This window comes from Coturnix japonica, chromosome 4, assembly GCF_054131305.1.
Source record: "Coturnix japonica strain WE chromosome 4, WE-NBRP24, whole genome shotgun sequence".
Lineage (NCBI taxonomy): Eukaryota > Metazoa > Chordata > Aves > Galliformes > Phasianidae > Coturnix > Coturnix japonica.
In genome coordinates, this window is record NC_140666.1 from 12,552,099 (window position 1) to 12,579,172 (window position 27,074).

The 27,074-nt window shown below is 40.4% G+C and overlaps 1 protein-coding gene across 46 annotated transcripts in view; it reads right to left on the reverse strand.

Annotated features, from left to right (window-relative positions):
• Positions 1-317: 317 nt before the first annotated feature.
• MAP7D3 (MAP7 domain containing 3) overlaps positions 318-27,074 on the reverse strand; it is an 89,735-nt gene continuing 62,978 nt past the window's right edge. For 4 of the 46 annotated variants that reach the window (XM_085546076.1, XM_085546077.1, XM_085546075.1 and 1 more), the window contains 19 exons: positions 26,010-26,111; positions 25,090-25,170; positions 23,772-23,935; positions 21,054-21,168; positions 20,256-20,288; positions 15,515-15,616; positions 13,623-13,721; positions 13,134-13,232; positions 11,947-12,072; positions 9,807-9,952; positions 9,321-9,451; positions 8,990-9,234; positions 7,584-7,719; positions 6,945-7,125; positions 5,927-6,031; positions 5,605-5,658; positions 4,849-4,942; positions 4,220-4,418; positions 2,085-3,302 (listed from right to left, as the gene is read on the reverse strand). In XM_085546076.1, the coding sequence (XP_085402202.1) occupies positions 2,993-3,302; positions 4,220-4,418; positions 4,849-4,942; positions 5,605-5,658; positions 5,927-6,031; positions 6,945-7,125; positions 7,584-7,719; positions 8,990-9,234; positions 9,321-9,451; positions 9,807-9,952; positions 11,947-12,072; positions 13,134-13,232; positions 13,623-13,721; positions 15,515-15,616; positions 20,256-20,288; positions 21,054-21,168; positions 23,772-23,935; positions 25,090-25,170; positions 26,010-26,111 (2,522 nt within the window). In that variant the 3' untranslated portion in view covers positions 2,085-2,992. Of the gene's footprint in view, positions 1,674-2,084; positions 3,303-4,219; positions 4,419-4,848; positions 4,943-5,604; positions 5,661-5,926; positions 6,032-6,944; positions 7,126-7,583; positions 7,720-8,989; positions 9,235-9,320; positions 9,452-9,806; positions 9,953-11,946; positions 12,073-13,133; positions 13,233-13,622; positions 13,722-15,514; positions 15,617-20,255; positions 20,289-21,053; positions 21,169-23,771; positions 23,936-25,089; positions 25,171-26,009; positions 26,112-27,074 lie in introns of those variants that run through there. The other 42 variants (XM_085546079.1, XM_085546080.1, XM_085546066.1 and 39 more) reach the window with 33 other exon arrangements.

A 27,074-nucleotide genomic window follows, 5' to 3' on the forward strand; every position in this document is an offset into this window, starting at 1 on the left:
AGACTGACTTACCCTTAGAACAACAAGATGCTGGTCCTGTAAGTACAAGGCAAAGGCTTGCAGTGAAAAGCAAGTTAAAAAATTCAAGAGTTATGAGAATCTCATAGGTGCATACAGACACAGCAATACCTGAAGGTGTTTGTTAGTACAGATCCCTTTCCGACTGCACAAATGCTACTGCCATAGAGGCGCCTGGGTTTTGGGACTCTGCAGGGAGGAGGAGTTAGAGTGGTACCAGAGGGCATCTCAAGGCAGGTCAGCATGGTGAGGGGCCGGAGCCTCCTAGTAAGGTAATGTTTAGCATTAGAGAAATAAAGCATTGTTCAACTGCAAAGTTTATTTAACAGTGCGCACATATTTACATAGAGCTGTAACAGACCGTTGGACAAAGAGTATCAGCACAGAAAAAATATCCGCATCTTTCATTAGGATGATTGTCTCTGCCAGAATGAAACAGCTTATCGTACAAAAATACATCCATCTGTTCACCTAAGGCACTGCTCTAAAGTCTAAAACAGGACTACTATGTTCTGAATAGCAAATGGAGTAAGAAGGCTGAGGGTTTCCTACTGTAATTGGTGGGGAAAGAACAATTTTAGTTCCAGCAAAACCATTTTCATTAAGCACCGAAAACGCAGCTGCCAGCTGGATGATTCATCTGAATTGAAGTATCAGCCAAGGGTTTATAGCAGGATGTGAGACAGCTAGCCTTTAAATCGATTACTTAATTATTCAGTATCTCTGTTACAGGAGACGTAAAAACAAGACTGCATTATTACTTCTAGTAGCAGCTCCTGGAAGATGATTGGTTAATCTCTTCGTGCTATAGAAGCGGACAAGTTCAGGTTTAATACATTACTTAATGCAGGCTTTAGGGGAAGTGAAATATATATGCAGCTTGCAGTCACTATTATAAAGCTAGATCAGGAAAACTTGGAGTAATTAACATGAACAAAATATGACTTCAATGGTCTAATACTGTTATGTACACAATAAAATAATACTTACACGAGTGTAGATAAATAATTCAAAAGAAAAACGCTTTCAGAAGCATGACATGTTAAGCTGCACTATGACAAACGTATCCAGGTATTCAGCAGTTGTGCAGTATATTAGTGCACAGGCTGTAAAACGGTTTGATGTTTTCCAGCAGGTTAAAACCTATCAGTGATGACACAGCACTGCATTTTGCAACCACCGCTATTTTCAGGTTAGAAAATCAGATGTTTTTGCAGAACATTACCACTGGTGTTCAGCTTCAGCACATGCGGAGTTAAGTCTTCAAGTGCCATCTTAGGAACATGCAAGATCTGGCCAGTAGCTAACTGGGAAGTCCCCAGTGGCACAGTGCTGTGCGTTACACTGATAGGAAAACAAAGAGACTCGAACAGGTTAGTCTGTAAAAGGGAAGCAAGTGTTACTTGAACAAGGACATCCTCTCTAACAACTAAACGAATGCAAAAGGAACATCAGCACAATAGTCTCCCTGAAACGCTTCAAGGTGCCAATCTAATAGTTTGTCAGCCCTCTCTGGTGTTATTTGTTTTTTGCCAACTTGAAGGTGGATAAAAGGTAAACAAGCAGCTTTTCAAAACAAGGCCTTCGGTAGTTGATAGAATACTGGATAACTGAAGTGCAATCAGATTATTTCCAGGTCTCAAGTGTTCACAGTTCTGTCCAAAGAGCAAAGAAAAGAACAAGTTTAACCATCATACTGTGTGTATCCTACATACATCTGTCCTCACTGTCCAGAGCGTCCATCCAGAAAGGTAAGCACAGAACTGCCTGGGAATTCACAGCGCAACATCAGCACAGTAGCTTTTCTTTTAAAGACAAAGTCTATGAGTGTTAATTTCCAAAGCTGTGTACAAGACTCTTAAAGCACATTGTCTCTAAACACATTCAAGTTCGGAATTAAAAGGCAACGCTTTCTTCACTAAGAAATGAATGATCAGGATCAAATGAAATCATTCTGGTCCCACAGGCTACTCAGTAGTTGCCCAAAGGAAAGTCTCAGTGTGTCTCTATGTCCATCAGACCACAGCTCACAAGACGCAGAGTGACAGAGGAGACTCAGGAAACAGTTCAGTCTAGAAAAGTGCTACACTTTAATTAAAAAAAAAAAAGTGCTACACATCACTGAAAGAAATGGTGGATACCAGGTTGTGTTTCTTCCCAATGTCATTTACTTCATCTGTTCACGCAGTCATTTATCTCATGGACAGAGATCTTCTGCTGTGAGTATGTTCACGTGGGGTTTAGCTCCGACAACTGAGCAGTTTAACCTTAACAAAACTAGCACACCGAGGCCTCCCTGACACTACGCTGGGTTCTCAAGTACATGGGCTTTGCACACAGCCTGATTTCTTCCAGAGTATTTGGAATACTGTGTGTGTAGCTTTTTTACTCCTCCTAACATGTAACACAACTGTCTGTGGTATTTAAGGTTGCTGTCACTCCCCTTCAATGAAGCAAAAGCCTATTCTATGGTAAGTATAGAGAACAGGTACCTTGCCAGAGCCTGGAGAGACCTTTTAAAGACTGTGCAGGACAGCATCAAGAAGTTACAGAACACGCTTAGGAGTGGAAAGGGGTCTTGTCTGTAGAGTTACATCAGACACCTATTAAACTGTTAGTATCTTCAAAAGTAACGTGTGCCATTTAAGACATCTCAGAAGAAATCAGAATAGAGGAACACAACAGACGGCTTGAGCGCTGACAGGGGATGCAGGAGTTATATAGGAGCTCGGCTTTGTCTTTGGAAGAGCCTTCATGTCAGGCCTTAGCTGCTGCATAGAGCAAATCCCTAACAAGGCATCAACTGGTGACTTCTTTTGACCGAACGCAAGATGCAAGCACTAAAGAAAGAGCTTTCCTTCCAGTCTACACACTGGAGAAAGTGCCTTGAGAATAAGAAGCTGAAGTTAAGGCAAGGAGAGTAAAAATACAACAAAGTTAATTATCTAGCCAGAGGAGGAGATAGATGGGGAAATCAGCTTGAATTACCTGATGAAGAATCTATAGGTTTGGTCAATGAATTCACTGCACCATCTTCCTCGCAAGTCAATTTGGGACTAGAAGGTATTGTAGCAGCATCATTCAAGTTTTGATTACAGTTACCAGCAGAGATGCTGTCCGAACTCAGTTTGGCTGACTTGGAATGTATTCCAACGTCAATGAATTCCTCGGAAGTCCACAAATCAGATTTTCCATTAAGATTCTGGATAAGTCCACTTGTATGATCAGCTTCGTTAACACCCAATTTCGCCGAGTCATCAATAACCATTTCTTTTGCAGGATGGCTACAAGAAACAAACAAATTATTTGTATTACAATTTCTGGATTTTTAACCTCTAGATTCATTACAGGCCAGCCAATTAGTCTGCACACTTTGCAAAGCACTGCAAGTCCTGGAAGGCAATCCCAGATGAGCCCCTGCAGCTGCCACATGGGATCTCCCTTCTGAGAACCAGTGCAGAGGAATGACTCACCACCACACAAACACTTATTACTACTCTAATACCTCTCAGGTAAGGTCTGGGTCCAGAACTGATAGTAGGAACCAGCAAGTTTAAAGACTTGCTCTGTTGAAATTCTACTTTAGAATTGTACTTTAACATGCATTTCTCCTCTTTCGTTTCCCCTCCAATTAGACCTTTTAAATACAGAATTGATCCTCAGAAGACTGTGTGTATTTAAGCAGACTCAAACTCAGAGCAATCAATTTTCATTCACTTTTGAGGAAAATAATGAGAACATCTTCACAGTTCACCACTAGCAGAATTCATTTTTATCACTTTGCAAAGAGTTCACAATGCCACTTCTAAATCATTAACGTTTAGATAAGCAAATGGAACCAGCATCAGAAGACACATTTTCCAGCAGTAGTTGCAATTGTTTAACGTTTTGGTAATGAAAAGTTACTTGAAGGGAAGATTTCAAGCCGATACTATTCTTTATAGGTAACACTGCTGTGTTGCTGGCTATGTGTGCCACTTAGCAAACCAGTAATGCCGATGTGTGCCACCTAAGCAGACAATTATCTGGAACTGCCTCTCCATGGGCCAGTATACTGACAGCAGTCACATACCACGTGCAACAAAACACCACCAAACTAGTGGGGTGCAAAATGTGATCTAGTGGTAAATACAGTACTGAAATTGATTTAAAATAAAAGGGACGACTTGTGCAACAGAACTGCTCAACAATGCAGACTCACCTGGAATCCTTTAGTTGGGTAAAAAGTTGGGACCCTTCATCGCTTTGCAAATCGCTGCCATTCATAAATACTTCACCGGCCTTCATCTCCGTCACAGCACGTTGGTCAGATTCTGTACAGGTCAAGCTCCGTGCAGTCTGTATACAACCCTCTGTCTCCTCTTTGACTTCCTGGGGCAAGTCAATGCCATTCAGCTTTCCTGAAGGTGTGGGGGAAAGAAAAACAAACATAACTGAGCTCCAGGAACAGCGTTACTGTTCTAAATGAATAAAATGCCAAGTGTCAAATTGACCTTTCCTTGCCAAAAACCCAAGGTACTGTTTCAATATAGAAATCAATCTACAGACAAGCTGCCTTTAACAACATATTTGTTTTCCATCTTTAAAACTTGTGAAGAGTATATTCTTCTCACACAAACTGTTTTACATTTCCTCATTTTGTATTTCTTCTATGGCACGGAATTGGGTTAAAGAAGAAAGACCTTAAGTAAAAAGACTCTGTGGTACTTCTGGGACTTGTGCCTCAGTTGATCACAATTGATGCCATTAACTGATCTGACATTTTTAACACACCTTAAACATCACTGAGACACTGACAGCAACTTAGATCTACTCATAGCATTTCCTTACCAGGTTGATCAGCCTTCTCAAGTCCCAGCTCTTCCTCTTCTTCAATATCCTCTCCCTCCATGACCTCACAGGCAGACTTTCCTTCATTCTGCAACTGAATTCCCATAGTGTTACTCACAACAGCTCACTACCATGAAGCTTTTCACATATGGTTACATCACAGCTCCCATGCAGGATCGTTCTGCACCAAGTCACTACTTCAGAGGTTAAACAGACAATCTGCATCCATGGCTGAGACAGGGAATCAACTGAGAGGGCTGCTGGGGCTGACTCTGAGTTTTCAGGCCACTCAACAACAAGCAGATCTGCTAAGCCAAAGCATGTAAATATGTGGGAGACCCACATCCATCCCCCGCCTAGGAAATACTCCTGAGCTCCCTCTCCCCTCATTTCTCCAAGGTGTGGTTTTCAGCCATGTGGAATCCAAATAGGATGCCATTTTGAACAGTAAGAGAAGGATGACTGTTTAAAAATAAAATCCACTACCAGGCAGTGTTTTCTGGACCTGGTCAGCAAGTGGTAATGCCAGATCACATTGTTTCTGTATGCCTTGAACAAAAGCCCATCAGATAATGACATCTGAAGCAGCAATGCAAAAGGATGTGTACAATGCATGTAAGCTACTGAAAATTGTTCTGGTGTACTGGAACTTGGGACCTTCACATGGAGGGCAGTTTGAGAACAACAGAAGAACAAAGTTTACAAAACAAAGTCTTCTCTGGAAGGGCCAATACACAAATCTAAGCAAATAAGTACCTTGGATTCGTTTTGATCCGATTTTCGTGTTCTTTTCATTATTTCTTCAATTCTCTGTTAAAAAGTGGAAAATATTTGCAATGACAGAGTTTTGCATTTCAGCCTTCTGGTTTAAATTTTCATCAATCATCATAGGTTTTCTTACTTCACACATTTCCTACTTACTGTTTTTAAAGCTCACAAGTCACAGCTGACTTAAAACAATTACCTCTATTTCTGCTTAAATGAATTTGAGACAGACCGCACGCTCAGGTAACTTCAGTGCTAACACTTACCACCTGTTCTAAGGGTAAGGGACTTCCCTGCTTTCAGAACAGCATACCTTTTTTCTTTCAAGCCTTTCCTGCTTGTTTTGCTGCATAATTCTCTCTCTTTCCAGCCGCTGTCTTTCAGCCTCTTCTTGAGCTTTTGCTTCAGCTTCTTCCCTCTGAAAATAAAGAAAACAGAAAAACATTCAATGAGAAACTCATCTCCAAGAATTAAAAGCAGACCCATCACAGAGATACTGGTGTAACACAGACAGGAACTGCTGATAATCACTATTTAATAAAAGTTCACATTGCAGCTATTGCAGTCAACTATGCAGCTACTGACATGAGATTTATATTACTATGCCATTCAAAAACTGACTTGAAGAGAAAAATATTATGAACAGGAAAACAGTGAAAATTTTGCCAGTCAGGCATTATTGCTAAAAGGAACTCTGTGCTGAGTACCTTCTGCTCCTTCTACATGAGAAAATCTTTCTCACTATGACTGGAAAGAAAAGTACAGTCAACACTATGTAACTGTTATAAATTTAAGCCAGCTTTTAAAGACATGTTTAGACATATGTCAGTGCTATCTGTAAGATACTGCTCTCTAAACACAAACCATCTCACTTGTAAAGCTGCTTTGATTTTCTAAATCAATCTCATTTAAAGAAAGTCCACTTTCTTCAGAACAGTTTTCTTCACTTAGAAAGATGCCTTTATAAAGGCACAAAGCTATCAGCTGTGGAAAGCAATTCATCAATTAGAAAAGCAGACTTGAAAGCACTACTCATCTTCCTTTTTCTCATGTGGGAACAGAGGATGTTGGATGACAGAGGATGTTGGATGACTTTCCAGGCAGACTAACCATCTTCTTATAACTCACAGCAGTGCACTGGTTAAACAGTCACAATATGGCTACTTTTACACGCTCAAAATAACATCCCAGATGGCTAAAAAACCCCAAAGAACTCATAAACATGTGCTTCTGGCCCATACTTGAACCTACCAAAGGCTAACAGAAAGCACAGACTAAAACAAGGCAAGGACTTCACAACATTCTCCAACCAATCCCAGGTGAAAGCAAACCTGGTGCTGAAGCTCTGCAAGCTTTTCCTGCTCTTCCTGTTCTCGGCGGATTCTTTCCTCTTCAGCTTGTCTTTGTTGTTCCTCATAAATGAGTCTCTTTTCTTCCTCCTGCTTGCGGAGCTCCTCTTCTCGTCGTGCTTTTTCTTCAGCTGCTCTCTTGGCCATTTCTTCTTCTCTGATTCTAGTGTTGCCAAGATACAAATATGCATTTGTAAGTGTGCACACACGTGAGACAGACTAGGAAAGCAAGGATTTCTACTTCAGCCAATCACAGAGTAACTGCATAAGGACAGTTTCTGCTGTGGATTCACAGATGTCACCATCCAGATCAGTCCAAGGAAATGCAGAAACACCTGGAGGAAACTATGTGCACCTAGATGTTCTTTGCTGATTAAGACAAGTCCAAGACTAGTTGTTTCAATAATGGAATGTTCCACTGAGACGTGTATTATGAGACAGCGACTTAATAACAGTCACTGCATCCCTGATACAAATGCAACTTTCAGTGTCTAACAAACCTAGTCACATACACAGCAACCTGTCCCATCCCAAAGTTAATGCTTGGGGAAACACACAGCTGAAATGTCCACACCAACCACACCCACTGCAGGAAGCATCACTTCCTTCTCCCGCAGTTACCTTTCCTCTTCCTGTCTCTGAATTCTCTCTTGGTCTTCCCTCTCTCTCTGCTCTCGTGCTAAACGCCGTTTTTCTGCCAAGATTTTAGCAGCTTCTTCAGCTGTGGTGGTCCCTGCTGCCGCTTTGCTACCTGACTCTGCAAAGTGGGAAAGAAACTGCTGTTAAAAAGCCCCAGTAAGTTAAAGTTCATTAAGATGTTACCATCACACGATGACAATTCCTTTTTGCCACTGAGATTTAGATCAGCCCCATCAACTAGCAGCAAACATCTCTGCATACAGAGACCCACATGAGCCAAGGGGAGGTCCTGAAGGGCTGCCCAATGATGCTGAAATAATTCATTTCAACCACACTGTTCCAGCCATGCTGCGGACAATATGCTTAATGATACTCCCTAATTACCACAGAACTTTATAACATATTCCTAAAAGACAGACTCATTCTAGTCCTATTAGAAGCATCTAAAGAAAAGTGAAAAAAAACTGTTTCAGGATATACATTAAATTTCCTTTGAATAAACTGGAACGTACCCTCATGATTATAAGGAGGAAACATTAATGTTTGAATTTGTCTTCTTTCATAACATCAATATTAATGCCTTTGTACTTATAGAGCAACACCATTTTACCTGGCCTTGAAGGCTCACGCTAATGACTTCACTAATATCACATGTTAACAACAAATCATTTTCCAGTTTACATGGAGATGAGAACAGCTCCAGTTACCAGGTTAACAGGTTTTTATATAGCCCTACCATTTATGGCTGCTCATGCCCTGCCTGTTGTTACCACATCTGAACCTCACAGATATTATTATAAATTAACATTAAAAAAAACCCACAAACCAATCTTGTCAGCCAGTTACATTCCATAAATACTTAAAGTACTGATTGCTATCAGTTATTCTCAGTCCCTATAAATATTACTTTTTCCATGACAATAGGTCATCTGCATATTCACATAACGAGCTCTCCGTGTCAGCAGAGCAATAGCAGGATAATATTGGTGAGGAATGCCTTTCTTTTTTAACGCTTCATAAAATAGCACATACACATCTGCATAACGGTTATAAAGCCTTCCAGATGAGGTCATTTTATCAAACATGACATCAGTTATTTTTTTTCCTTATGATTTAAAGAGAAACCATTCAGAACACAACAATATCGTTAGGCACTGGAATACCGAAAAGCTGCTTATGTCTCACAGACACACAATCGCTATCTGCAGCTACAAAGCCTAATTTCACCAAGTACACTCTCAGCTGCTCAATCAGCCTTGTGTTTTGTGCATAAGAATTGTTCTTACAGTCCCAGGGAAAGGATTCCAGACTGACAGAAGGCAGCCACCAGCTTTAGCACACACTGCACATATCTGGAATAAGAACCTCGGTCACAGGAAGGAGCTCACCTTCTTTGGTCTTTGTGCTAGCTGCTGCTGCATCCCTGTCCAAGGCTGATGGGGCACCCTGCTCATGTCCTGTTCCTTCTGTGCTCTTCTCCTTTGGTTTGCTCTCTGCTTCAGTTTTCTTTTTGGTAATGTTGATAACACCTGGTGTGAGAGGTGGGCGTTGGATGGGTGCTGGTTTTGAGATGGGAGTAGGAGATGGCGGCCTTTGTTTTGATATGCCAGGTGAAGGCGGGCGAGTCTTCTGCCTGCAGAAGGAAAGATCAGTTTTCAGGGATAATGCTGAAAATCTCACGTACATGATGGAGCTAAGAGATCCAGCCAGGACACACACCTAACTGCGGATGGTGACGGAGGACGCTTCACCAAATTGGCAGGAGAAGGGGATCTTCTACGGGTAGACACTGATGGAGAGGAAGGGCGACGCAACCCAGAACCTGGGGACGGTTTCTCAGTCTCTGATTTCTAAGACAGATAAAAATAAGATAACACTGACTCCGGGATACATTAAAGACAGGGTAGCTGCTGCCATAAGGACACTAATTTTTAACACCTTGTACTTCTGCTTTATGTTCCAAAACACAGACCAAGTCAATATATTATTTAAATTATCCTTTAGGAACCACAGGCAGCAAACAGCCTGTATTTCAAATACCAGAGAGATCAAGGACCGTAAAATTCCAATTCAAATTCAATACTGTATTTCTGAAGGATGTGATATAGGGCAGCATAATAAGGAAGAAATCTGCTGAACCAGGATCCCATCTCTTCCAAAACCCCAAATTAATACCAACCCATTACCTCTAGAATTCCAACAAACCTGGGTTGGATCTGGTGAGCTTGCATCAGATGAAGGTACAGAGGACTTCAATCTGTCGATGCTACGACTGCGCACGGGCACTTTAGGAGTTGGGACTGGGGAATTGATGGAACTGGCTGAAGCTGAACGAGGACAGAGGTGAGATTCTATAAAAGTTAGGAATTTGACAAGACAAAACAAGATCCAAGTGCACAGCGTAAGAATAGGAGAAAAGGAAGAGGGAGAAAGAGAAAAAGAAAGATGGTGTGTGTTAGAAACCATACAGAGAAACACCACAGGAAGTGCACATTGCAATGGGTCATGGACACAGACACCACCACCACACGATTAGTACTTTGGAAGCAACAGCACTAAGAACAAAACCACTCTGAGAGCAGCAATCTGACGTAGATAAAAATAAAATGCTTTTCCAAATAATGCCCAAATCTACAATATGGCAGTGTTACTTTAATTCCAGTCAAGCTGCATCTTATCACAAATGCTTCACAATGGCGTTAAAGGCTTATCATGATCCTTTACAAGTTCTTTATGGCTGGTTCAAATTTTATGTATGTCCCCCAACACTCATGGGGAAATCTTCCTTCTTTTAAGAGCTTCACAGCAGCACTACATGAGGAATCTGAGCATTACTTTACAAACCTTTCTTGTGAAATAAGCATTTATGCAATATTATTTTATTCTACTTTGCCTCTCTGACTCCTATATTACCACACATTTGTGCCCTTTATCCACGTTACCAAATCAAACTAAGCAGAGAAAAAGAATCGTACCAAGAGAAAAGGGTCAACTGTGAAACCACAATGGCTTTCATATGGGAACTGTCAATCCCTTCACAAGTAATACAGTTTCTTTCAATACTATATCATCTAATTGCTTTTTCCACTAAAATAATCACAGATGGAAAAGCACACATACACGTTAAGATCTGAAACTGGATGTAACTTATCTGGAGTATGAAAAAAATTGTGACAGGCCCCAGCAATTACTTTTGTGACTTGATGGAAAATACATTTTATTTTTACATTTAAAGCATATGTGGAAGGAGAACTGCGCTCTGTTTGTGCTTAGTTTGTGCTCAAGTACTTTTAAGTAAACTGATAAGGCAAGTAAGTCGTCTTTAAGTCAGCAATAGTGAGAAGTCACACGCTGTCAGCAACAGTGATAAAGACGGCATTTCCCCACATGACATGAACTGAAACATTCGTGGTAAAATAGAAACGACACACAGACAGGTGTGCGAAAATGTGACCAATGGGAACCAAAACCCTGAGTATTATACAAGGGGAGCAGTGCAGAAATGTTACCGCTACCAACAAGGATCAAGTTAAGTGGCATAAGATCAAAAATAAAGATGAGAAATCTACTAAAGAGGAAATAAGCAAAACTGGGAATGCAAGTTATAAGGTAAGAGAGGAGAAAGGACTCTGCTCTGGTTCCACATACATATTTACTGGGGTATTCTCAACACCAGTAAGGATTACAAGGCATGTGGGATGCAGCCAGGGCTTGCAGCTGAGCATGATGTAGAAATTCCTGTGCTAGCACTGAGCTGAGCCACTGCGAGAGCTTACCAGCTCCATTTGGAGCAGTGTAAAACTGCCTGAGCCAGTACGTGCTCCTGCTGGTGTGCCTCTACACCTACAGCCAGCCCAAGTGAAGCCAGCTCAGGGCTCCCAGCATCTACGGTAAGGCCATCCCTTTCCCATGTTTGTACAACAGTTTCTCCCACTAAAGAAATCTGGGCCTTGCACTTACTCTTTCAGCCTCCTTTAGATGCTGTTCTTTCCCCCCCTTTTGTTTAATTTCCTGGTACCGTTCTCTGACCGGTCTGTCTCAAATTCATTTGAGTGTGCACCCAAATGCAGATCTCTCAGTCAGATAAGAACAACACAACCCCAAACAAACAAACTGGCACCACAGTTTAAAAGCCAGTATTATTCTCTGGTTTTGCAAAGCAAACATGCAACACAGCATATGAATTGGTTGTTACTGACCAAAGAAAACACTGGATAAGTAATATTATACATAACCATATATCAGATATCCGATTCACACTGATGGGTAACACAGTTAGTTACTGTTATGTTCTTGCTTGAAGAACAATTGCAAAAACCTTTCAGGCTTGCTGCCCTCCTGTTACCTGAGGGATCCTGTCCATCAGCCGACAATGTAGCAGCGCTTTTACTCCTAGCTAAGGAGGCCTGAGTGGGGGCGAGGAGGCGACTGATTACGCTACTGTCCAGAGGACTGACCTGGGAGCGACGAGCTAAACGATGGGAACAAATCAAAAAGGATCCGACATGAAATCATATAAATGAAAAAGACAAGCAGTACAAAGCAAAGGAGGTTTGCAAACCGAAACAGTTTTAGGAGAAAAACACCAAAGTCATGGAGAAGGAAATCAAAACTAAAAGCTCAGAAAGGTTAAATGTTTCAATCACTTATGCTGCACTTGTCCTTGGTTTGCTTAATACCAATTAAATTAATGAGCAGAATGACATGCATATAAAAGGGATGAGTGCTGAAGTCAGTTAAAATACGTAAAGTTTTTGACCAGCTCTTCAGAGCTATATACGCTCTGGATTGCAGGAAAGCTGTTCTGACATGATACAAAGGTGTGCAATGCAAAGCCAATGATTATCACCAGGCAACGCTCACACAGACAAACTCACATAGCACCCAGCATTTTCCCATACAGGAAAGATTCTGAAACAGAATAAAAGTTTCCACTGCTGGCAATAGCTGCAAAAAGGAAAGTTTCAGAACTGTTAACTCAAAAGGAAAAAGTGTTAGAGAAATTTCTAGTCTTCTGCATTAGGATGAGGTACTAGAAAAGAGAAATTTAACAGTGAGAAAACAGAGAACAAAAGAGAGTGAAGTGGTAACAGGTTTCCTCCGTCACTCACATGCAGAGTTTAACCAGTAACAGGACCAGAGAAGATGCTGTTAAACTGAACCATGAAATGGAGCTTAAAAAGCAGACGTAAGGTTTAACAAAGAAGTGAACACACCACTGACATTTGCTATAGCTGGGTCCTACCAGCTTCCAAATACACATCTCTTTTCTCAGCAGAGAGACATTTTACAACCTTAGAGCCCAATCCAACAAAATTGTGTCCTTCTTTTACAGGATATATATGTATATATATTTTGTCCAAAGGAAGAAATTCTGTCTTTACTATTTTTTACTATTTTACCTGGACAACTAAAAAGCCCTTAAAAAGTCCTGGAGGTTTCAGAACCAAAGGAAACCAGTGACAGCAGTCCTACCCAAACTTTACTGGGAAAGGGTTTTAATAGAAGTATTCAGCTTTATGAAACAACCACCTGTTTTTTCTTCCTTTTTCACTTTTTCTAGATCAGGAGAAGAAGGGGGTTTACTACTCATTCTATTCAAAGATGTGCTCCTCTTCTTTTCTGCTCCTCCTAGAGACCAAGCGTAAGGAACATTAACAACATGCTTACATACATAATTTTCTAAGCTGCCATTCCCATGCTTTGCTTTTGCCAAGAAATCAACCACAAACACTGATCTATCATTATGAAGAAGTAGCTTCTCATAGGCTAAATGGCTTGGCTACCATTTGTCTATTTTCCCCCCCAGCCTCCCTCCAACTTTTAAGAACAACAATGATTTATAGGAGGTGACCCAGTATCTGGCACTGGAATGCTCATAACTATTGTTATGCCACAGTACATTGCAGCAATGAAAGCAGGAGTAAAAACAGGTACAGCGAAACTGGGGCATGGCTTAATGTCAAGTTCAAATATCCCATCTATGCCTCCCAATCCTCCAGACCACGTTGTTTCTAGCACCTTTCTGTTCCACCTGTGAACCTTTGACTGCTGACTGCTGAGAGTGCAGAGGGACTTTGTTATTCAGTCTGTTTAATGAGGCGCTTCGCTTTGTGGTACCTGGAAGTGAAAGTGCACTGATTAATGTTATTAGAAAGATGAGAAGTCCCCTCCAGCACCAGCCCCAGCACCCTAAGATACAGAAGTACAATTAAGTCACTTCGTACTATAGATTCTTCAGAAGCAGAAAAACTGGATCAGGGAAGAATTACTCCATATAAGCATTATTTCTTTTTACTCTTGTACATTGCTTATCATAGATACAGGATGCCAATCATACGGACTTTGTGTTTGACCTATTAAGGTCATCGTTGTATGCCTCTCTGAATAAATAATTGAGAAAAAAAAAGCTGCTGCTCATATTCAGTGTAAGAATGAGAAACAAAGTGCTCAGCTCTGCACATACACAGCACACAACTGAGGAAATCCTCCACTGATCCAGGGGCAAGCTTGTCTCTCATTTCTGCATTCCATCCCTCCACCTTCCCATACACGTGGCAGAAGCAATCTGGTCAATTTTGCAGCTACATTTTTCCTCTGTTATTTGAATTTGGTCATCATTCAACAAACATTTCCTTCAGATTACCAGACCAAGAGCACAGAATTGCTGTGATCTAAATCTGTCAGCCTGTCACCCTCTATGCCCAGCTGATCCAAGAGCTCAGAAGTTCTCCCCAATTTTCTTCCCTTTCAAACCACTTGAGATTACTTTTTTTCTCCTCTCCAAAGCAAACAAAGATTCAAAAAGGATCTCAAGGTAGACAAGTAAGTTTGAAAGCAATTCCATTTAACTGATAATTACCGGCTTCCTTTGTTAGTTGCTTAATTTGTACTCTAGGGCTGTTTCTGACTCATACCCAGTGCTGAACCCTGCAGACATTATATACCAAAATCATTTCAGATTGCAAGCAGTCCCCAGTGACTCAGAGACAGCCCCTGCAGCTGTGTCACTATGGATATATATCTACCAGTTTCCCCACCAGACACAGAATGAACAAATGCAAGTTTTTCTGCTGCATCACCTTACAACCTGAATCTGCAAAAATACTGCCAGCTGTGCCCTTGGTACCCTTAGTAAGGGTTTTTCTAGCATAGCCAGCATGCATATCCACAGTAAGCTTTTTCCAATGAAACTGGAATCCACTGAAATTGTTGCAAACGTCTTTGAATGCAAACACGTTCAAATATCCCTTAAAAAATAAAACCAAAGGAATAGTGCTCGTCATCCACTTCTGTTCCTTGGCATTAGCACAGTAAGGTACACCCACCTGGCCATAACCACCCCCCAAGAAAATCCCATTTCATGCGTTCTTTTCTATTTGGTTCAAACAAAACTCTAAGATTAAAAAGAAAGCACGTGTTTACAGAGTGCAGGACCTGCACAAAAGAAAGATCCCAAAATGAATTTGATTGTTTCCCTCCACACAGGCAGTCCAATGGGTGGAGCTGGCTAATAGAACAAGTCAAGCTGTTCTCTGCACTGTTTTCAGTTTGCTGAAAATTGAAGATGTAACTTAAGGCATGCAACCCTCTAAATGTATGTGAAATGATTTGGAAATCAATCATTCACCAAGATTGGACTTTAGTAACGTGATTTCAGAAATAATTAAATGAAACAACAAATAGCAGCAATCTTTACCGTCACTCTTCTCCTCTAAACAGAGATCACATCAACTGGGTGCAACCCCTGAACAGTCAGGCTGGATTAAAAAATCGCATTAAAAAGCATTTGAGATGAAAACAGGAACTGAGTTACAGAGCAAGGGAGGAAGAGGAGCATCATTCCTTCTCCCGTCTCCTCCCTGGTAACAGGTAAGCACACACCTGCTACCAACAGAAACCCAAACACTTACTTCGATCAGAAGCATTTAAAAGTGCTGCAGATGATGACAAACGTTTATTCATGGCAGCGTCTGTTGGTTTGAGGTTTGCTGTGGAGGTGGACCGCTTGCTGGCTGCGTAAAGAAGTGGTTACTTTAGAATTCATCTTCACACCTAAGGAAGAACCTTCCATGCTTTCCTGAGGCAGATTGGGAAGTATTATATCCTGAAGGGTACCTCAGCTTTTTGGTTAATGAGAAACAGGAGTGTTTGTTTTTTTCCTCCGTTGAAGGTTCTTGATACAATTAGCATCAGATGTAACATGCACAGAAAAGGCACTGAGTTCTAGCAGAATAAAGCCAAAGTTTTAAACATGTGTATGCAAACAAAGAGACTTTAAGCCCTGTGCTCCTAACACATAAAGACAAAACGACTGCTTAGGCTGGGTGCTGTTACCAGACTGCAAGACAGGGAAAGGAACATCACACCCTGAACAACAGTGATTTCTTCCTTCCTAACTCCCACTCAGGTTCTGTCAGAGCAGCTATTCATTCGCTAGTTAACAAAACCAAACCAAAACAAATGCTTCTGGAAGGATGAAAGCGAGTCCTGAAGAAAGCCAAGAAAGCATTCTTATTTCCAATTACTCCTCAAGAGCTGCTTCATTTTAAGAATCCCCTTATTTCTGAAAAAGCTATTCCTTAAGCCCAAGTTTCCTAGCAGCCTCCCAGCTCTTCTGAAACAACTGTACTGGGAAGCACTAATTTATCTGTGCATACAAGCGCATACAGACATGTGTAATATCACATCTCATACTGCAAAAACATCAGGTTCACCACTAGCTTGATAAAGACCTGCTTTTTAACTTCAAACTACTCCAGAGCATGAAAACTTTGGGAAAGCATACATCTATTGATATGGAAACTCACTACGTAGAAAACAGTAATGCACATAAAGCAATGAGGAGCAGCATAATAAACATGAGAAATTCTATACATCTAACAGAAAGAATTGATTTTGCTGGCATAATGAACTGCAGAGATGATTAATGTGAACTCATTAGTGCATTAGTAATGCCAAAGGAAAAAGCAGCACTACTCACTAGAGGCAGCTTCTTTTCCCCTTGGCTAGCAAGCTACAGCAGCTCCTTACAGCAAGAGCACAGGGTCCCTATGGATATCCCTGCCTCTGCTTGTACTTGTGGTTCACGTACCCAACCCACATTTCCTTAAACACCAGGAGATACGGGGCTCCCTCATAAAGCAATAGAGCCATGTGAAGGGAAACGAACATTCTGAAGTTGAAGCTGAAGAAATGGAAAGCTCTTGTGATAGTGAATAAAGGAGTAAGAGGGAGAAAGGGGAATCTCCGGTCATTCAAGTTAAGAAACTAAAATCTGAGCTTAGATGGTATTTTCCTAATGCAACAAAAATGGTATTTAGTGAATGAAGCCTAAGTACTCAGATAACTAAAAAAGCCTTGAAAGGTTTTATGTGCAATAAATCAGGAACTTGTAATGCTCACATCTGGGTGTTTGTGAAGAGGAACACTCCCCTCTAGTGGCTGCTTCAAAAGAAGGGAAAGAAAGGGGGGGGAAAAAAAAGCCCAGCTCAAACCTTAATTTAAGCACGTGGGAGTCAAATGTTAACATCACGGAGATATTTACACACGTCTTAGTTTAAATTAGGACTTCAGAACTTGCATGAAGTCTGAGCTTTGAGCTATGACCTACTGAGACCCAGAAACTTAAAATCTTGCCTTGAGAAAAATAAGCAAAGACAAGTATTTCTACAGCAGCAAGTTCGCAACTTCTGAAGGTGGACTGCGCTGCTTAGCAGAGAAATGATGTAAACAGTCGCTAGGAGATTTCAAATAGTCCATATTTGACCATTCAGATAAAAAAAAAATAGCCCAATTCAAGACTTTACTGAAAAAAACTAATTGGTAAAGTATTATTCATGCTGAGATTTGAGTTTACTTTTCCCCAGGAAAGTTTATTTAGCATTAATTGTCTAAGGTCTTTAGAACTTACAACTGGAAGAAGCACACAATATCAGCTTCACTGAGCAAGGACACTGCCTATATGGGGTGCATAAAATAAGGAGTGATAAAACCAGATTCTCTGCCTCTTAGTTCAAGTTTCCACCAGGATCAGGAATCTCTTAGAAAAGAGAGTGTGTAGCAGCCTAATTTCTATTCTAATTGCACAAGTCTCCAGGTGTGCCCAAATGTTGAGTTTTGCTCAGCAGTCATCACATAACCTCCCTCATTTATAAAGGCTCTGTCATTAAGGATGTTTTATTACACAGCCTTGCCACTTCTTCTGGCAGACCCACACCCAGCACGTTTAATCTCAGCACTGACAGCAATGTCATTAATGTATCATTTGACTCTGGGGCTTCCATTAATTTTTAAACTTCAGGCCATCAGCAGCATGTTTAGTGCAGTCCGAGTGAACCACATTCTGTACGTAACACAGAATGAATGGCTGATGGCTGGTGAATGTCCAATTACATGGGCTTTACTTTCCAGAGCACATCACCTCTATTACCCACAAATGCTGCTTTGTGAGTCAGCATTCCTGCATATTACTGTTGACGTGGCTCATGGAAGGACATGTCTAATTTTATATCTATAAATCCGTAAAATCATATATATATATATATATATATACACACACACACACACACGTATATGTATGTGTAGTATATATATATATATATATGTATTTGTATATATTAAAAAAATCTTTTTTTCCCCCCCGCAGCAATACAAAAGACAAGAAAGACTTACATTGCACATGAAATAAAGGCCATTTGAAATCTGCCCCCTGGTGTTCCTCATTTTTAGAAATGGGGATGGAGCCTTTAATCCCAAACGCATAGCAACTGATGATGGAAAAACACCGTACTGAAATCTGCTCCAGACGTGCTGATGGAGCAGGTGCATTACCCAGCCACAATGATGTAATGCAGAAGAGCTCATATGGTGTCATTTTCCCCAAATCCAAAACTAATGGTTTTCTTTCCAGCCATTAAACAAATATAAGGTGAAAGAGATCTTTCTCTAGCTGGATTTATGCATCCTACATGCATGGGGTTTTTTTTTCAGTGTAGATTTTTAACAACCATTAAGCAACAACCTCTCAGATAGTTAAGAAGCAAAGGGCAAACCTAAAACAGGAATAAATATGAAAAGAATGAATCCAGTCATGATTTTCCAGCCCAGCAAAGACAGCTGTATGTTGGTAGCCTCAATCTAAAAACTAATATGAGCTTAAAACAGTGCAGATGCATAAAGAAGTCCACAGTCAAATTTTTTCAAGATCAGTGCCAAGTCACTCAAATTGGTCTCATACAATAGAACATAGATGCCCTTCCTGTTTCTACTTCATGATGCATAAGGCACAGCTTAAGTGTTTATCCTCACATTAGGAGCATGTTTGTTGGAAGGCGCTGTCTATTTTTAATGTGCTTCAGCAGCTCTGTGGATCAAGTCTTCCTCTACGATCAAAGGACAGGCAGGACTTGTTTCCTCCCATCAATTAGGAGAGAGCAAAGGGCATTATTTTATGTTTGATACAAAGTTTAGCTTTAAAATTAGTTCAGTTTTAAAATTAAAGATAGAGAAGAATATAGGAGGCAGGAAAAAAAATACAGCGTTTTTCCAAACAGTCAAGACAAATGTGATATCCTGCTTTCTAAGTTCAGTGGCATTTGGTAATGTGAAATACAGCAATTGCATTTATATATGTACCCAAGGAACGTATGTTTAACAGGTAAACCAACACAGTGAAAGTGGCTAATTTTGGAGAAAATGAAGGATTCATGCTGTGCAGAGAAAGGGATGAGAGAATAAAATGCACGTGCTTCTCCTGTGCAGCCAGAATAAGCCATGGTAGTTAAATCATACTCACTCAGACTTTCATTGCATTTTCAAGCCTCATATTGTCAGCGTTATGAGACAGCTGCATTGAATTAGTAATGCTGGGAGCATGCACAGATTTTCAGGACTCAGATTTGGCTGGCTCTCAGCTGAGAGCTGTTGCCTTCAACCAGCTACATGAAATAACTGCATATTAAACATACGGTCTTCACAAATACATTACTGTTCCAAAGGGTTTCTATGAGTGGCTCAGTCTGTACACTGGCAAACGTAGGAATATGAAGAAAATACATTTAAAATACAGACTTATGTTCAGACAACAGGACGAATCTGGCTTGCAAAACCCTTCATGGAAAAAGAAACTTCACACAGGACCCATTCCCTTTCACAGTGTTTTAGCAAAAAATCATCTGATTTTACAACAGTTACTTCAATCACTGGTTAAAAACAAACAAAACCAACAGAGAAAAATCCCACAAACAAAAATTAAACCAATGCCCACTTTTTAAAATTAGGAAACAATGAAAGGACTGAATTTTTCCCATTTTAAAAGGAAAGCTTAAACTACTCTGTTAATTTATGGTCAAATTTCTCCTCTCCTCCCCACATCATCTTTAAAAACCTCAAATGCTCATATCCTCTCCTTCAAAATTCCCTCAGGATGCCATGACTTAAGCTGGAGTTTAATTAGCTGGGAGGGATAGTTAAAAACATAGAGGACTGCTTTCCACTTAGGGATCACATTCGTTGTACAGCTGGCCAAGATCCAGGAAAAGTTCTACACGAAGACAGTTCTCTTTAGTTTCAGAGAAACAAGAACTCAAGTTTAAAAGGTTAGCAGTGTAAGAGTGTAAGACAACAGAAAAAGAACATCTTGGAAATCAATACCACCAGTTTCACCTTCATCTGTGGTCTGTTGCTCTGTGGAAGAAGAAGGTTCATAAGCTTAGTCACAGGGCACAAAAATAAACAACGTAAGGCAGCTAAGAATGGGGAAGCTGGGGATCATAATGACAATTCCTATCGCAAGTACTTTCAAACATATTACACACACATACACATCAACACTCAAGCTGACAGAAAAAAAATACCACAAAAACAAAAGCTGAAACACATGATTCAATCGCAGCAATTCAGGACATAGTCTGAACTGAAGAGTTTTGGGCTTTATTTTATTCCTGGATAATAACAGATTTTTAAGTTACTTATTGCCTTCCAGCTAGGCAGTGCATAAAAGGGTCCCTCCAATGCAATCCTGGTTGGCTGCTTTGATTTCAGAATGTTTACAAGCAAAACCAGTCACTTGTGAGAAGCATGCATCAATCTGAGCTTCAATTAGAAACTGTTAAAATGCATCACCTAACCTAGGACAGAACCCGTTCTCCAGGAAGCTCAGATACTGCCCACTGCACCTCCCTGCCCATTACTGGTCATTCAAACAACCAGATGGCATTCTGCAATGGCCAATGTCGTGTTCAAAATGTTTTAGATGGAATACAACAGAATGACTTTTTGAGCTCCACTTCTCAGCAGTATTTCAGGATAAGTACAAATAGGAACCTACCCATGGATCCTGTTATAAAATCCACAACAGGAAATGATCCTCAGGTCTCTATAACCAGCACTACACCTGCCTCATGCCCGTAATATTCTGCAACTAGCTATGCTAGGAAAGGTGCTACTTACCTGTCTTGCTCTCTGAATCTGGAGTTACAGATCCTCCCCATGACCATCTCTTCTGCCGTGTTTCCAGTCGCTGACTCCGTTCCAATGTACGATGCAGAGCTGCTTCGTGTCTCTCCTGTTAATAAACAACACCTCTATGAAGCTATCTTTGTAAACATAAAGCACAGGTATGCCAGAAGACAAAACATACATGGTTTTTCTTTCCTCAGCAAGATTTACAATCTGTTATTTTGTTTTGTTTTGCTGTTGTTGCAAAACCTATCGCACAAAAAAAAGTTAATGGCAATTAATGGTTTCAAAACTGTGAACATGATTAGGCTGAGCTAAAGCACAGATAATCTATTCTACTCTTTACTTAAAATAGCCACCAGATTTCCTATTCAGTAAAGAGCACTACTTACTCTCTAAATAAGGATGCAGTCTAACTGAACAAAAAGAACTGCTTATTCTTTAAATTTACATTCTGCAGTTCATTCTAAGAGGTGCTTAAAATTGTCCAGCATAAAATACCAGCTCTAAGAAAAAGGTTATTTGTATTTTCAGAAAACAACACAAAACACTGACCTGAGTACTAACAGATATTGACGTTAATGCAAATACAGCAAAACCAGAAATAGCAAGATGTGAAGGGAAAACTGCATAAAACACTGATCAGCTGCAGCCCACAGCGATCACTGCTGACAGGACAGAGTACCAAGCACAGCTCTCCTGCCTCCAGGACAACAAGTACTAGCGTGGGAATTTCAGCTCTTGTGCATAAAGCTGGACTGCAACCATGTTGGACCATTTATTCTCCATCAACAGCCAGCTTTCTATACTTGTGTCAACAACAGATTTCTGCACTGGAACAGTCACATCCCAAGCGATCTTTTGAAGCAGCATTTACTGCTGATGTATTACAGTCAGATGCCAAGGGAACTCATTATCAAAAAGTTTCCCCCTCCTGAGGCCTAAGACTTTCACCTTCTTTCAACATCATTTCACAACAGACTGTCACAGTCACTGTGTAACCCAAAGGAAGCTTAGAAGGAAGGATACACTCCATATACAGACAAAATACAAATGTAGAAGGCTTTTCCTTGCCAAACCACCTAGCCCTTACATAATCTTTCTGGAACCTGTAGATTATATTTCCATGAGTTATCTGCTGTGCAGTAATACTTGAAAGTCACAGTTAAAGACATAAGTTTTGCTTTATGAACAAAAGAAAAGCAGTTATCAAGATACCAATGTAATTGGTTCTGTATGAATAAGTGAGTCATTGTTTTAAGACAGGTATCTCAGCTCTAGCCATGCCTAATTGTCTTCAAGTTTGGCTGAGACAGAGAACTACTTATTTCCGCAGTGTCTGTGATTGTGCTTCCTTTGCATTATCTAAAGAAAGTGATTAATGGAATGAGACTTGGCTAAAGTATCCAATAAGAATGTGGCAGACTGTGTATTTTCTGATGCCCTTCTATCTGCTGAATTACAAGCGTAGATGATATCTTGATGACAATGACTGCCTTAAGGTAGCTTATTTAAAAGCGATTATTTTCTAATGTCAGAGTCCAAATGTCAAGATCTGTTTTCACTTTTTAGCTGAAAAAGAGGTTTGGTTTAAAGGTCAAGTGTACACCACCTTACCTGCCAGATGTATAACTGTGTACAAGACCATCATCTTCCAGGGACCAAGTATAACACAAGGTTAACCCAAACAAAAGCTCATCAGCTAGTACTACCATTGCTTATAACCATGCCTATTTAAAACACACCCACCATCCTATAAATGTCAAGAATAAACGTACTGTAGGCTTGAAGCATACCTCTTGAAGCACAATGGATGTTACATGCTTAAAGCAGGTGCTTGAAAAGATAATACTACACCGGGCTGTGGTCAAGGCCCACTCCAAACATTTCTGCTTATTCATCAACAATGTAAACTATTCCATGAAGTTCAAATGGAATATCCATCTGAACATGCCCAGAAGCTGATTACAGAGAATGAAACACCAGTAAAACACTGCCAGACAAAAAAGATTAAAAAAAAACCCAACTCCCAACCCCTAGAACAGTGTAACAACAGCTGGACTCCCAGAAGACACCCAGCCAAGCTTACACCATCAGTGACCCACTGCAAGTCCTCCCAGCTGGCTTATAAAAGTATGTGTGTATGTGTGTGTTATGCTTTTATTTCTGACACACTGCTTCGGGCAATCAACCCTTTCATAACTACATCACATTTCATGTGAACCAGCAGACCTACTCAGCAAAGGGGAAGGCACATTATGATGTATTTAGTTCTATTTTCAGCTTCTATGAAACCTGCAATGAGCTCCTCAGCTCCAACATTGCTATGCTGGTCCATGTACAACCAAAGCAAGGCCAAAGTAATAATCAAGTAACAAGAGTTACACAGGTGAAGGTAATTCAGCTGTGCTACTGGAAGGGGGGGAGCTTGGCTCCATCTCTCCCAGATCTCCTTTAAGGGCTGACCACCACTAAGGCAGGATCTCTTTCTCTGGATTTTTCTGCACTCTGTGTGGAGTTTACAGTAAGCTTTTGACATTGGTATTTTCTATTTATCATATATTGTCTTTCTATCATAATAGTCTTTCATATGAAACACTTGTTTACCTATTGACTGTATAACTGTACATACATAGCATTCCCATGGCTTTCTATTACTTCAGAGCACAGTAAGAACACAACGCAGGAGCTTCTGTAAAAGCATAATACCTTTTCCTCTTCTATTTTTTGTTTTCTCTTTTCTTCTACAGCTGCCCTCCGTTGTTCATCTTTCTGCTTCTGTTCTTTTAGCTTTCTCTGCCTTTCTTCTAACTGTTTTTCATACTGGAGTTTTGCTTTTCTCTCCTTTTCAAGTATTTGTGACTCTTTGGCAGCTGAAAAGGGGAAAAAAAATGAAATCAAACTTAACAACTCATAGATATTACAACACAGATTACAGGCAAAAGACTACCAAGCAAAACTACCACAAAGAAAAATTATCACCCCTTCACAGAATCACCAGGAAAAGACCTACAAGATCATCCAGTCCAACCATCCACCTATCACCAATAGTTCTCACTGAGCCTCAACGCGTCCCTCCCTTAAACAAAACATACACCAAGATTAGCTAGCAGTGCTGGATGACTGCGCACCATGTCAGAGATACCTTTAATTCTGTCTGCAGGATGGCAATGAATTTGAATGCTTTCTGCCATCGAACTTCACAGTCCAGACAACAAAGTCAGGATATGTATATAACCTGTATTATACACACACACCTTTCTTACCATCATTAATACTGAAATCTTAATAAATAATAATTGAGTGTCAAAGGGTAGAACTTTGTATTTTGCAATTCCCTCTTTTTTTTAAAAAAGTTATAACAAAAAGATGTAAAGCAGTGCATGATGAGATAGGAAAACCCAGCAGGTATATCACATCTGAGGTCATAGTAAGAACAATACTAACAGCCTCCACCTAGGTACAGCTGTGTAGCTTAGCAGGAAGCTTCAGCTTCTTGGACAAAAAGCAAAGGTATTTGCTTTGGCTAGACAGATGAAATGAGCCAAGAAACAAGATAATTACATTAACAATGCATTTGTACTATCTACATACAAGGCTCCCAAACTACTTCTAAATATACATATGTCCTGGTCCTATTTTCTCTCTGTTCTCACTCATATGTATTAGCTCACATGTTAAGCAACATAGAAATGCAGGCCAGGAAGAAGAATGCTCCTCAGCAGCTGGAGACTGAGAGTATGAACTGCAGGCCTTTCTGGGAACCTTTTATCTCTTGCTGCATGTATATAAACAGAGATTCACATCAAAAGCAGTATAAAATTGGGTGAGAGTTTTCTACTCAAAATCTCAGTTTCTTAGCTTCTTTCAGGTTCACCAATGGTAAATGAAACAATCCCATGGGCATGATGCTGTTTATCCCCAGCAAACTGGAAAAAAAAGTGACTGAACAAAGAGTAAGAGAATAAACTATTACTTAATCACAAAGATTTTCAGAAACTGTATGTAAGGTTGTACATGAAAATACCATGTTGCTTCTCCCGTTCCTCTCTGCGCTCTCTGGCCAGTCTTTGCCTTTCTTCTGTTCTTAGAGTGGAGCCATCTATCACTGTCCAAAGAAAAATTGAAGACATGTAATTGTCAGTTATTTTGAACACTGAAATCTATGTCAAGTATTCTGAGCCTTTCCTACTGAAAGGTTTATAGAGCATTCTCAGGGATACTCACCAGAAAAGCACTGCATGCTTTATACAGAGATCAAAGTGCTCAAATGGAAAATTCACAAGAAGCTGAATAGCCTCCTTTTCCCTCTTTCCATTCCCTTACTCCAGTCAATCCTATGTTTTTAATAAGCGCAGCAGAAAGCGTACAGCAGATCAAAAGGCTACTGCGTACAGTCAATAGAAGGCCTGAACAGACATCAGAAGTGCTGTGAGAACGTATACTTATTCCAGATTCAGCTCTGATCCTCACTCTTAAACGTATTAATTCCTACTATCAAGAAATACAGGAATCTAGGAAAATTCTATCTGGGCAGCGTGCCAAATTCAAAGTGCTGCAGGACAGCTGCTTTGCAGGCTAAGCAGAACTAAGACTGCCCCAGTCTTTGCAGTTACACTTGAATCTGAGCCAGAAGTGAACTGGTAAGCATCCCAGAACACCAAGAATGCATTCATCTTCATTGTGAAACCCTGCTGGAATGATAAGCAATGTCACCAGTCGAACTCTGCGAGCCAAAAACCAAAAGATGTCACCATCACCATACCTTCAATGACTGTGACCCATCTAACAAGGGACATTATGCTCTGATCTCCCAAGTAAACAGCATCAAACTTCTTTAAAGTAAGTTTTGTGTTCCTGTCCTCCCCCCTCCCCCCCCCCCCGCCTCCCCAGTAACTCTCTCTATGAGCCCAATACTTTCTTAAGAACAATGACCAATAACTATACCTGGTTTAGTTGCTGTCTTTATGTTTATTGAGGTCTGGACTGTAATAGGGCTGACACCACTTTGGCTTCTTCTTTCATCTGCTATGGCTTGGGCTGCAGCAACTGCAGGAAAGAAACATTCCATATTAACACAATCTCTAAAACCAAAACTCATTAAATACATAAAATAAATGCATCAAATCTAATTTGAGCTTGCAGATCATTTTATTAAATAACTAAATTAAGACTGCTCATCCCTTAACCTTCCCAAAGAGACTTTGGAGGTAGCACGGCTTTAATTTGCAAGATCAGCAGAGACAAAAGCTTGTGCTTTGTAACGTGTAGGAAAAACAGCTTCAGGAAAAAAAATGAACTTATTTAATAGTGAATTTTTATCAGGGAAAAATATTTAGTAGAGTGACGAGTCTGACAATAAAAATTCTTTCCTACTGCTCATCTATTAGCTGGCTGAAGCAAATATATGACAGACTGTTGGCACTGGTAGAGTAATACTCTGATGAGACCCAAGCAAGGAGAAGTTTCTGAGCATCTTTCATTATTTCATGACACAGAGTAGGAAGAGGGTTAGTGGTATGGAGTAAGCTATAAGGGAATGCTTACAGCATACAACTGAAATGGAGTCCTCAATAATAAGTTTTCATTATAAATTAAGACTCCAAAACTATCATTTGAGTAATTGCGGAGAGACCAATTCACCTTACTGCACGTTACCAAGGTGTGTACAGAGAACTGCAGTGCTATGGCTCCCAGTTAATCACACAGAAACGAAACGCCAGGCGTATCAGTTTCACTAAATATCGAAAGCCATTTGGAAGTCAGAGCGACTTTCTGCTGTATCACTTTACACAGATTTGCTTTATTTCAGTATCTGGCTTTCATTTTGTCCCCGTTCAGGGTATGAAGGTGAAATGCTGCAGAGAAAGCCCTTACACCAGTAAAACAGCAGAAAGCAATAGGGTAGATAGCGATAGGACAACAGGGAATGGTTTAAACTAGAAGAGGGGAGATTTAGATTAGATGTCAGGGGCAAGTTCTTCATTGAGAGGGTAGTGAGGTGGTGGAACA